The sequence below is a fragment of the Sus scrofa genome, chromosome 16 (assembly GCF_000003025.6).
Source record: "Sus scrofa isolate TJ Tabasco breed Duroc chromosome 16, Sscrofa11.1, whole genome shotgun sequence".
Lineage (NCBI taxonomy): Eukaryota > Metazoa > Chordata > Mammalia > Artiodactyla > Suidae > Sus > Sus scrofa.
Window position 1 is genome coordinate 53,834,700 of NC_010458.4, and position 11,959 is coordinate 53,846,658.

The 11,959-nt window shown below is 56.5% G+C and overlaps 2 protein-coding genes across 7 annotated transcripts in view; both read right to left on the reverse strand.

Moving 5' to 3' along the window:
• FOXI1 (forkhead box I1) lies at nt 651-4,486 on the reverse strand. Of its 3 annotated transcripts, none has more exons than XM_003134066.5 (2): nt 3,834-4,486; nt 651-2,260 (listed from the first exon to the last, which is right to left on the reverse strand). In XM_003134066.5, exons 1-2 carry the CDS (start codon nt 4,408-4,410, stop codon nt 1,701-1,703), a joined length of 1,137 nt encoding a protein of 378 aa, XP_003134114.1. In that variant the 5' UTR covers nt 4,411-4,486; the 3' UTR covers nt 651-1,700. The 3 variants fall into 3 exon arrangements, with proteins under 3 accessions (XP_003134114.1, XP_020932519.1, XP_020932518.1); XM_021076860.1 differs by having other exon boundaries at nt 1,878-2,319; XM_021076859.1 differs by having other exon boundaries at nt 1,878-2,322.
• Nucleotides 8,549-11,959, reverse strand: part of DOCK2 (dedicator of cytokinesis 2) — a 405,461-nt gene continuing 402,050 nt past the window's right edge. For 2 of the 4 annotated variants that reach the window (XM_021076635.1, XM_021076633.1), the window contains 3 exons: nt 11,515-11,635; nt 10,050-10,192; nt 8,549-9,119 (listed from right to left, as the gene is read on the reverse strand). In XM_021076635.1, the coding sequence (XP_020932294.1) occupies nt 9,057-9,119; nt 10,050-10,192; nt 11,515-11,635 (327 nt within the window). In that variant the 3' untranslated portion in view covers nt 8,549-9,056. The remainder of the gene's footprint in view (nt 9,120-10,049; nt 10,193-11,514; nt 11,636-11,959) is intronic. The other 2 variants (XM_021076634.1, XM_021076636.1) reach the window with 2 other exon arrangements.

Genomic DNA, 11,959 nt, shown 5'->3' on the forward strand with positions numbered 1-11,959 from the left:
CTTGGGGGCCAGTGCCTAGCAAGGGGGCTTCGGCTTGAGCCCTCGGTGTGCCCCTCCAACCAGAAGACCTCTGGCTTCTATGCCCCAGTCCTCTAGCAGGCACTGTGCCAGGCGCCCCAGGGAGGTGCTAGTGTCCGCCACCCTTGTGGGCTGCTGTGAGGATAAAAGCTCCCTCCTGCCTGGACTTGGCTCGGGGCCGGCCCACAGTCCTCAGTGAATTGCAGCCAACAGGGCTGTTGTCGCTGCCTCTAGGATCAACCACATCTGAGGCTGTGCTGCAGCCTGATGAGGTGCACCGTCCATAGATGTGGGCAGGGACTGGCTGAGGACATCAGGAAATGTGTACAACCACTCTGACCCTCAGGTTTGTATAATGGAATTGGTACCACTCCCTGCACGGGGTTGTCAGCAGGATCAAATGATCATAACACAGGCGTGAGGTGCACACGAGCTGTAACCTGGAGCCGTGTTTTGTGATCCACAAGCTTCCCCCTCTTTGTTGGGAGCACCTGTCCCATCTCTACGCCCCTGCGGAGGGGGAAAGCCTGATACCCAGTCTTTCTTCTGTCTCAAGAGCCTTCAGCTCCAAGCTGTACTTGGCTTCAAACTGAGTTGACCAGCAGCCAGGAAAACTCGCAAAGAAGGGATACACAGTTATTTTTTTTTTAATTAAAAAGAACATAAGAAAACAATAAAACACTTCCCAGGGTGTGCAGTGATGAAACATCACAGGCATATAAAGTACATCAACCACCCCCCGAAAACCCAAAAGATCCCAGGAGCTACACGCAGGGACCCCCGTATGGTGGCTTATAGCCTTTCTCGGTCTAAAGAAAAGGAAGCACTTATTCAACTTTGTTTTCCCTTGAAGACTTGGCCACCTCCAGCTCACTGGTCCATGACATGCACACAGGAAGCTGGGTTTTGTAAGAATTTGCCAGTGGGCGGTGCGGAGATGGGGGTGCTGGGGTGCGTATGGCTCCTCTCCTGTCCTGTCCATGGTCTGCGGGGCTGGGGAGGCAACATCCCTCTGTAGGGAGAGGCCGGACACCCTGTCCTGGGGGCCTGGACCTGGGCTTCCCTCCTTGAGCAGCAGCGAAAGGAGTGTCGGAAGGTAACTTGGGGGCCACTGAATAAAGACTCAGACCGAGATGAAGCATGCCCAGGGCTGGCACTAAATTTTGATCAGTGGCTAGAAGGCGGTGGGGAGATCCGGATATACTTGCCATCATCAGGTCTCCACCCTGCCCTTCCTTAGCTGCTCAACCCATTCCTCCGTCTCACTGGCCCAAACTCTGGGGGTCACAGAGACCTGGATTGGACTCCTGCCTCTGCCACTTCCTAGTCTGCATGACCTGGGAAGGTGACTTCACTTCCCGGAGCCTCAGTTTTCTCATCTGTTAAGTGGGGAGGTTCATGGGACACTCACAAGGTGGCTGCAAATCGTGTGCTCACACCTTGCAGCACCAGCACATAGTAAGTGCTCAGTAAATGGCCGAGATGATTCTGGTCATGCAGGCGCCCGGATTCCCACCGCACAGTGGGTGGGTGGGGGGGTATGTGGCCGGATGTGCGATAAACACAAGGTTTACGCCGTGTTCTGGGAAAAGGATGAATTTCCCCCAGCCTCCTCTGTGTGGCTGGGCCGTTCGGAGGTCTTGGACCCCTGGGGAGCTGCCACGGAGGACCCGGGGCTGTTTCTAGACCTCGGAGCCCTCCCTGGGGTAGAGGATGCCGTTGGTGTTGATGCCGTTGTAGAAGTGGGGGCTGAACTGGTTGAGGGCAGCGCCCCCGTAGCCCAGGGTGCTGCCGGGCGCGGGGGGGGCCCACTCGCCGCCGCCCGCGTGGCCGCTGATGTTGCCGAGGGTTGTGTAGGAGTTGAAGTTCAGCAAGTTCTGCGCCAGCTTGTCCGCGGGCTCCGGGCTCAGTCCCGGCGTGGCCACGGGGCGGCTCCCGGGGCCCGACCCGCTCACGTAGGCGGACACGGTGGAGAGGAAGCCGTTGAGGCAGGGGGTGGCCGGCGGGGGCGGCGAGGCCCGCTTCTCCGGGGAGCCGCCGGGCCCGGGCGAGGCGCCGTCCAGGAGGTCCTGGGCCTCCGCGGCCTTGGCGCTGCCCCCCAGGAGGCTGGTCTCCGTTTTCTCAGAGGCCAAGGAGCCGGTGCTGGAGGACACGTCGGATTTTCTCTTTCTCTTCCGTCGGAAGTTTCCGTTGTCGAACATCTTCTCACAGTTGGGGTCCAGGGTCCAGTAATTCCCTTTGCCTGGCACACAAGCGGGAGAGCGTAAGGAGAGAGACGGACGCACCGCTCTGCATCTGTTCCTTCTTGTCAGAAAGGAAAACCAAAGGTAACACATGCAGAAAGGCAGAGAACAAAGCAGGAATTCTGCAAACCCCCCAGCCCCACCCCACACGGAGCCACTCTGGGAGCCCAGAGAAAGAGGGGCATCAGACCTGCAGGGGCTTCCAGTGTGGTCCCGTTAAGAAGTTCAAGTACTGGAGCTCCCTCATGGTGCAGCGGAAATGAATCCGCCGAGCTTCCATGAGGATGCAGGTTCGATTCCTGGCCTTGCTCAGTGGGTTAAGGATCTGGCATTGCAGGTGCAGGTTGCAGACCCTGCTCAGACCTGGCATGGCTGTGGCTGTGGCGTAGGCTGGCAGCTACAGCTCAGATTTGAGCCCTAGCCTGGGAACCTCCATATGCCGTGGGTGTGGCCCCAAAAGAAAAAACAGTAGTTCAAGTCCTGGGAGAAACGGTCATAACTGACGGAAAGAAAACTCAGGAAGAAATTCAGGGCTTCTTGAAAGTCCTAGGTGTGCACGCCAAAGATGGACCTGAGTCCCAGCTTCGGACTGAGGGGCTTAGGGCGAGTCTTGTGTTCCTAGTCTGAGAAGTGGACTGTTGGACCTGCGCCTCCTTCTCAGGCTGACTGCGAGAGGGGGTTAAGGCTAGATGGGTAAAGGGGCTTTGTAACCAGGGCGAACAATCTGAACCCAGCCTGAGGGTGAGGCTGGTCATTAGACGGGTGGGTCCCCTCTTCTGGGGCAAACAGTCCTGCCCTCATGAACCTCAAAGGGGGCGGGGGTGGGATTCCTCTGAGCCGGACCCTGGCTTCCCGTGATGGGTCAAGAGTGGACTTTAACTCCAGGCAATGGACACATGAGTATTTCATATATTACTCTCTGTACCTCTCTGTATTTTAGAATTTGCTCATTGAAAAGGAAAAAAGTTGACACTCTGCTGTTAGAGAGACCCCTGCTCCGATTCATACGCCATCACTCACGTCCTTCTATGTCGCCCGAGGCGCGCTGCTTCTCCTCTGGGTGTTATTTTCCTCCTCTGTAAAATGGGTTTACTACGAGCCACGCTGCAGGGCTGGATTAAAGATGATGTAATTTGGGCAGGAGGCACCATGTGGCCCTTCGTGGTTGTTCCACCAGCCTCCAGGCCCTCCCAGCAGGCCCGGGGCGCACTCGGCTTTGTCTAGACCGAGCACTCAACCCCCAAGGACTTTCCACGTGCCGATGCTGGGGATTCGGATGACTCATCACCATCCCTGCACGCCACTGAGCACTTAGCCCCAAAGGAGCCACACTTACATCCCTGTTTTTCAGATGGGAAACTGAGGCTCATAGGCACGCTGCCTGGTCAGCAGCTTAGCCAGGATCCAAACCCAAGTCTGCCTACAGGGTCCACATTTGCAGCTGTCTTGGGGGGCACAGCCATATTCGGAACTTTCTAGAAAGGGGTGTTGGGAAGACCGAGTGAGCCTTCCTGGGGGCACCCATGGCTGGCTGAGGCAGGGCCTCCCCACCCCACGCCACAGGCCCCTTACCCGGGTCGTCCTCGTCACGGGGCACCTTCTTGAAGCAGTCATTGAGCGACAGGTTGTGGCGGATGGAGTTCTGCCAGCCGGCCTTGCTCTTGTTGTAGAAGGGGAAGTTGTCGGCCACGTACTGGTAGATCTGGCTGAGGGTGAGGCGCTTGTCCGGTGCCCCGTGGATGGCCATGGCGATGAGCGCTGAGTAGGAGTAGGGGGGCCGCACCAGCTTCATCAGCTCCTCCTGCGAGGGGATGGGCAGCCAGCCCAGGTCGCCGCCCCCAAGCCCCGACACGCCAGGCAGCAGCTGCCTCTGCACCCCGTAGGTCTGGGGCAGGAAGGGGCTGGCGCTGGTGCCCGGCAGGTAGGGTGGCGGGGTCATGGCTGGCCCGTTGAGCCAGAGGTAGGGGTTGGGTGTGGCCCCAAACTCCCCGCCACCCTCGAAGGAGGGGGGCCGCTGAGGGCTGGGCACCCCCTGGGCGTGGAAGAAGTTCTCATAGTAAAGGTTCATCTCGGGGGGCTCCTGACCGATGCTGGGGAACTGGGGGCTGCAGCGCGGTGGGGAGGGCGCCGGGAGGTCGAAGGAGCTCATGCCTGGGCTGGGCTTGGCCGGAGCCACCTGCCTGGCACCTGTGCGGGGGAGCTGGCCCTGACAGGTGCTCAGCAGGCCCGGCCTCCTCAGACTTATACCCCAGGGCTTGGCCGGCGGCCCCACCCAGGGGCGGCCACCTGCAGCAGACCCGCCCTCCCTCACTCTGACTGCCACCCAAGTCACCGGTGGGGCACTTCCCCGCTGGCCACAGCCACAGCCACGGCAGGGCCCATAGGTAGGGACACACTGGGCTGGCTGGCTGGCTTCCTCGCTGATATTAACAAGGACAAGGACGCCCCTCTGCCCTTCTCCCTCCTGGGCAGGTGTTCCCTCTCCTCTCTCCTCGCTGCTCCGCTCTGCTTTCCTCCTGTCACTGTCCTCCTGTTCCTCCTGTCCTTCATTCGCTTGCCCTTTTTCTCCTCCGAGTTTTCTCCCCTTCTCGCTCGCTCCCTTCTCTCTCCACCCAGCCTCTCTGCTTCTCACTCCTGGTTTCTTTCCTTCTCTCTACACACTGCGCAGCCCCTCCCTTCCCATCTCAATCCCCCACCCCACAGATTTGTTTCTAGCTCTTTCTACTTCTCCATCTCCTCTCCCTCATGACCCAGCTCTCTCTGCTTCGCTCCCTCTTCTTTTCATCTTGGTCTCTCTCCGTCTCACGTCATCTCTGTCTCTTTCCCCATCCCCTTCTGTCTCCCTCTTCTTTCCCACGCTGACCCCTCATTCTCTGACCGCTCATCCAGACTTGGGGGCGCGCGTGCGGGGGAGGGGGGCGCATATCATCAGAAGCCACGTTTTTGGGTCTTTCGACGTGAAGACAGGCTTTCTGGCGTGTGCAGGAGAGATGCCGGCCCTGGAGAATCAGAAGAGCCTCTGGCCAGTTTCATAAGGGCCGTGACCTCCCTCCACACACACACACAGGCAGGACTGCAGGAGGCAGAGAGAGGCCTGGGGATTCTGAGGGGTGGTGGGGCTCATAAAAATAACAAAAGGAAGAGGATGTGAGCCCGACTTGCAGGGGAAAATGAGAAAGAACTTGGAGGACTTGGAGGTTTCTTTCTGGCTGCAGGGAGTTTCTTATCTGATCAAAGTCCTTTCAAGTTTCAGCTTGCAGCGTCCCTGGGGGGATGTGAGGCCTGAGAGCCCTCCACTGGCCATCCCCCTCACCCCAGCTCTGCCTCGGGCTCCAGAAGCAGCAGCCCCGGCCCATGCCGGCTTCTCTGTGCCTTGGGGCCCCTCCGTCCCCACCCTGGGCTCCGTTCTCCATCTGTGGCTTGGAGCTGACCTGTCCCGGCCACCCCTGCATCCCAGGGCAGGGGAGAGGGTGGGTCCCCCGGCTCAGGGGCAGGCAGAGCTGCTCTGAACAGGTTCTCCAGCAGCTGAGACTTCTCTCTGGGGTGAGCAGAGTGGAGACAAGTTCGAGCCAGCCTCTCTGGTCACCGCCTCCCTCGGCCCTCCTGTGTCTGCATCCTTCTCCTCATTCAACCTCCTCTCATTCCCCCAGACCCCTTCTTGGAGATCAGAGGTCGCTTTCTGTCCCAGCTGGAGGGGATGCCCCCCAGGGAACCCTCCCCTGCCTGCATCTCTGCTCAGTCACGTAGAGTGGAAACCTGAATGGTATCAATTGAATCTCCCTGGCAGCATCTTGGTACCCAGAGGATGAGTTCGGGTACCTGTGTGGCCGGGGTCCTACCAGGCCCAGAGGAACCACCTGTCCCCACAAAGGACAGAGAGTGAAAGGCGGCTCGGAAGGGGCCAGTTTACCCAGGTGAGGCTCGGGGTCAGCACCCTTTGCACTTTGTTTCCAAAGAGTAAAGCGGAAAGAGGCCACGCTTTTATTTAGAGTTTCTCTACCAGGCCTGGCTTGCTGAGGGCAGCGCCCTGAATTTTCAAAGGACAACCACGCTGAAGGCCACCAACACAGACCCAAATGAACCTGGTAATGTCACTTCTGATCATTCATCCTGCAGAATTACACAGAGCAAGAATTGGCTGCAGAGGTATCCACCACAGCATCTTTTATAGCTGTAACAGAACTGTAACTAACCTGAATGTCCAACCATAGGGGATTGGTTAAATAGACTGAGTATCATCCAAATGATGAAATTATGCAATGATAAAAAAATAGATTATAGACTATTTAGTGATAGGTTCTAATAATATTTGGAGAAACAGGCTGCAAGACAGCATGATTTTTTTTGGTAAAAATACATGTTTTTACGCATGTACGTGCACTACGTAATTGGAAATATCAAACCATTGGCTATTATTTCTGGATAGAGAATTTGATATGATTTTTGCTGTTGCTTTTCTGTAGTTTGGAATTTAAATGACTAGAGCAAGGCAAACACACAGGTGATTTGCTTTGGGGGTTAGAAGGAAAAGGCCATCAGAAGGTACGATAATAGACATACGGCAACACAGGCTCTGAGATCCGGAGAACACGGGTCAGACCCCAGCTTTGCCACTGATTGAATAACTGTGCACACCTTGACAGGTGCTTCAACTTTTCTTGGCCTCAATATTTGCAGGTGAAAATGAGGATAATGCCACCAATTCAGGTGTCACTGTGAGCATGCAATGACATAATCAATAAAAATCATTTCATGTGAATATCACTCGAATATCAGTTACTATATAGGAGAGTCAACATACATTTGATATGTGCAGTTCATCCCTGAGTTTGCTACCTTTTAAGCAGCTGTTTTTTCAGCAGCGTGTGGGTGTGTGGGGGATGGTGTGATGGGGGGTGGGGGGCATGGTGTGGCGGGGAGAGGTGGGGTCAGTAGGGGATGATGTGGCGGGCGGGCCGGAGGGTAGGATTTACAGTGACCTGGGGCTTCTAGGAGCCTGGGCCAGACCTTAACCAGGCTATGGCCCATCAGGGTGCCCTCTGCTGCTCCTGTTTTCTGAGTGGGCAGGAGGCTGGAGAAACAGGCCAAGACTGCCCTCTGGTGGCCATCTCTTTAAAAGTTGGGGGCAGAGCTTTGAGACTGGGTGACCACTCCAGTTAACGGCCTGGGTTACTGAGCCCTTCTAATAAATAAAAAACAGGTTCCCAGCACCAGCAGCAGCTTCAAGGAGGAAACATACCCCATGGAGGAAAACACCTTAGCTCTCTTGCGATGCAACTAGTGGGAACTGGTTTGGCAATGGGCAAAATGCCTTAGGAGGGGGCAGTTGGACGGTCTGGACTCAGATATGACTCCTCCAGCTGTGTATTCTGAGGGCCTTGCTGTTGTTTAATCTCTGAGCCTCAGTTTGCTCATATGGAAAATGAGGATAATCAGGGGAGCCTTCAAAGGCGTCCCGGTGCAAGGACTGAATGGGACAACACAGGAAATGCCTCTGAAGCCATGCTTGGCAATAGTCGAGTCCTTCACTTACTCAGCAAATACTAATCGATGGTCTCCACAGCAGCAGGTCTGGGCAGGTGTGCAGGGCACTGTCAGTCACACAGTGCTAAGGCTCACGCCTCTTCTGATTTTGCCATCTTGCTCCGGTGCCCGGACTTTTGAACCCCACATAACCATGTCCTTCAAATCTACCCCGTGTCTATTTCCTTCCCTAACGGTCCTCAGCCTCCCACCAAGACCCTCCCTGCACAGACCCCCGGCTCCCTGGGCCTCGGCCCCACCCTCTCTCCTCTGACTTCGGGAGCCCTTCGTCTCCCCTGGGCCAGATCTGAGAAGCCTTAGGGTTCCTCTGCTTCTGACGTGGTGACAAAATCCAAAGGCTGGCCCATCAGTTTCCTGGGCCTCAGGAGGCCTCTCTTTTCCTAACTCGTGGGCATTTGGCTGGGTTTTATTAGAGTGACCAGGATTGGGTGGTTGTGCCATTTTTTCCAGGAGAAGCTGACTGTATTGATCACAGGAGAAAGGTTTTGGCAGACATTCCCAGCACCCCTGCACCCCAGTGTTAAGGCCCTTAAGCGAAGGCAAAGGGGTCACGGAGAAGGTCATGGGGAAAATTCTGGGGTTGGCACGAACAAGGTGGGTGGATCTGCGCTGGCATAGACTGGAGCCAGGCTTCTCAACATCACTGGAGGCTGCAGGCCTGCCTTCCCGACCAGCCCCAGGAGCTCCCTGTCCAGTCCCAGACCTTAGGGATTCAGCTGATGGAATTATGCGATGGAACTTGCTTGAGTCTTAGGATCACTTTTATTGTCAGTAAGAAATAGCAACACTTTCGAGATGATCAGCTAGAAAAAAGTCTGGTTGGTGGTATTAAAACATGTAAAGTACAAAACTCTTAACCAAAAATAAAATAAAAGAATATTTAAAAGCTCTTCTGTTAAGTGCTAGGACCTAGACAATGAAATAAAACTATAGCTCCTGGTACCTGAGAATCTGGGCTATAAAAAGATGTGTCCGGGATGCTGGGGAGAGCATCCTGGGAGAAGGCATTGCTGATGGGTCCTCATGTGGCTAAGAATCCAGGTGGGGCATCATCACCCAGCACCTGGGGCACTGGCTCTGGTGATGCTGAGTCTGTCACACTGACTGTTCTGGGGCCCAGATCAGCCCAGTCCCTCTGTCTGAGTGCAGGAACCACGGAGAGTCTTTGAGGCATTAATGTTCCACAGAGTCTCTCTCCTCCTGGAAACTTCCATCCCTGTGGCCCTTGGCGCAGCCCTGGTCAGCAGTACCTCACAGGTCAGTGGACATGAGGTCGGAGATCTGCTTGCCGTCTTCCGCAGATTTGCTGGCCAGCTGCGTGGGAGAAGAGGATAGATAGCCACCGTCCAAGATGGGGTTCCCAGGAGCACCAAAGCGGGGCTTCCAGTCCCACTCACAAGGGCCCCTGAGCTGACTGCTCTCAGACCCCTGCGAGCCTGAGCGGCCCTGACCTTGACTGATGGGGCCAGAAAGGCTGTGCTGCCAGTGGTTAGAGCAGAGGCTTTGCTGTTTTGTGGACCATGTGAACTTGGGCCAGTTGTTCACTGAACTCCGCAAGCCTGATAAAATCCTCACGGGGAAAGTGGAAGGTCAAATGGGACCGGGTTTGGGAAGCGCTCAGCGCGGTGCCGGACTCACTGCACATGCGCAATGAACCTGCAGTCAGGTTCCGGCAGCAGAGTTCTGCTTTAACAACATCCCGAGGATCAGAGTGAGGTGGGACCTTCATCTCCAGCAAAGACTGACAAGTAACAATAGGAGACGGCACTCGGAAAGTCAGGCCTTCCTAGGAAACCAGCTTTTAAATAACAGGATTTTGTAACAGAAGTTGAATAGGAAAGTTCTTAGGCAGAAGCACTTTTAGCTGCCCAAGACAGCTGGCTGCCGTGGCTCTGACAGGAGCACCAAAGGACAATTCAGGAGCACCAAAGGACAGCTGAAGGTTCGAGGTCCCAGGGGTCCTGTACAGCCTCTGGCACATTCCTGCAGCTCAGCAGGAGTCAGTCCTGCTCAAGGGTGCCACCTAGGGCCCAAGAGGAGAACTGCACTCTGCTCATCTTGGCCCGTGTCCCCCCAGCCCAGGGGCCCTGTCCCTGTCTTCCTGGGAGTGACCACACCACATGCACACACGCATATACACACGCACACCGGTCACACATGCCCCCCTTTTCTCATCGCTTCAGCATCACCCCTTTCCCTTCCTCCTCCCCACAGCCCCCAAGCTTCCACCGTCTGGGTGCTCACCATGGTCTTGAAGAACTGATTTACTTTCTTCCGCTTGAGCGTCTTCTTGTCGCCATCTGACAGAGGGAGGAAGGTCTGGCTGAGGCGGGGGGATGAGTTGGCCTCGTCCATCCCGGGCATGCCGGCCACCGAGAGTGTGAGGGCTGCCGGAGAACGGAGGATGGCTGTGAGCGGTGGGGGGAGGGAGGCCGTGCCCGGGGACAGGAAGGGGGACTTGGGAGACAGGCAGGGGGCAGAGACGGAATCCAGGAGAAACGGTGGGGGGCAGGGGAGTCCAGGCAGGAGGCTGTCAGTCCACTGTACGGAGGCCTGCCCAGCCCTGCAGACAGCGGCCTGCATCCTGGCCCAATCAAGGCCTCGGCCGAGGGCTTCTGGGCAGGAAACAGGGTGCTGAGGTGGGAGAAGGCCCCGGCCACTGGGGCCCTGACTCCTTGGGGGAACACGGCCTTTGCCCAAGTCGGGGAGACAGTGAGGGCTCACTCGTCCCTGCTTCCAGCACTGACAGCCGGGAGTCCCTGCTCCCCTTCAGTGGCAGGGCCTTGTGGGGAAAAGCATCTCCAAGCCAGGGGCCAGCCGGTGGGAATGGCCTCCAGCCACACCCCTCGGTTTTGACCTTGGGAACATGGGGGTGAGAGCACAGACCTCAAGGGTGTTGTGAGGCCTGCTGTGTACCCCATTAAACACACAGCCATGTGGGGGTGTCCTGCCTGGGGAGGCTGGGCAGTGTTTAGGGGCCGGTTCCGGGGGCCTCCACGACTCAGTGCCAGGACGGGCAGGAGACTGACATTCTCAGCCCGAGTTTCCTCATCCAGAGTCAGGCTAATCATGTGACCTACTTCACAGGTTTGCACTGCGGCTTAAATGAAGCAATGAAGGAGAGGCATTCAGCACACAGCCTGGCACAGAGTAGCCGACACCAGAGATTTGCCCTGGGACAGATGCTCCTGGGCAGGCCACATCCCCAGTTAGGGCCCCAGGTGCCCTCTGTGAATGGGCAAAGGTCATCTTACGCGCTGACCTCCTTGCTGGACAGTGAATGAGTGATGGGGGAAGGGAAGCATCTATGCACCAAACACTCTGCAGCTGTGTGATGCAGTGGTGGGTTCTGTACATTCTGGAAAGAGTCTCTGGGGCCCCAGAGGAAACACAGGGATGAGAGATTTACCAGGGACAGACTTCCGGCCCGCCGGGTCCTGGCTAACTGAGACCCTGGGACCACCTGGTGTGCAGCGTGGACTCCTAGGGAACGCTGAGGGCCAGAATGACAGCGCCTCCACGTGGAGCCCACTGGGACTGCTTCACATCCAGAAGGGGGAGGGTGTGGGGACAGCTCAGAGGATGGGGGCCTGTGAGCAGAGCCTCTGACCCCTCAGGGTGCTTAGCTCACTTTACTGTGTAGACAGGGTTCCTGCACATCCTTCACCCCCAGGCTGGTGGCCCGTTCTGGTGCTGGCAGGGTGCCTACCTGGGATGGTGGGCATGGACTGGCTGGCAAAACTCATCTGAGAGAGGATGGATGCCCTGGGGGCGACGGCCACATGCTCCGAGAGGTTGGTGTCACTCATGAACTCGTGTTTCCTGGAGAGCTGGATGAATATACCAAACGCCGTGCACGCACACACACAGACACACAGACACACAGACACACACACACACACACCCCACAGAGGCTTAGCATGAGGCAGTTCTGGGCCCTGAAAAGTCAGTGATGAGGGTTTGAAATGGCTTCAATGGACCCGGCCCAAGTCATTTATTCTGTTTCACATTGCTTGATGCCAGCCTGCCATGTATGGTTGCACAGGTTGCAGACTCTACAACTCTGGTGTATGAGTGTTTGTGTGTGTGGGGGGGAGGTGTTAATTTAGACTACTGTATGAATGACACCTTCAGCATTATGAAACACAGTCTTA

What these genes read in the sequence shown, in the direction of transcription:
- FOXI1 (XM_003134066.5), bottom strand. Translation starts at nt 4,410, where the DNA reads ATGAGCTCCTTCGACCTCCCGGCGCCCTCCCCACCGCGCTGCAGCCCC. An exon ending in CCGTGACGAGGACGACCCGG is followed by an intron (nt 2,261 to 3,833) that starts GTAAGGGGCCTG and finishes CTTGTGTGCCAG; the next exon opens with GCAAAGGGAATTACTGGACC.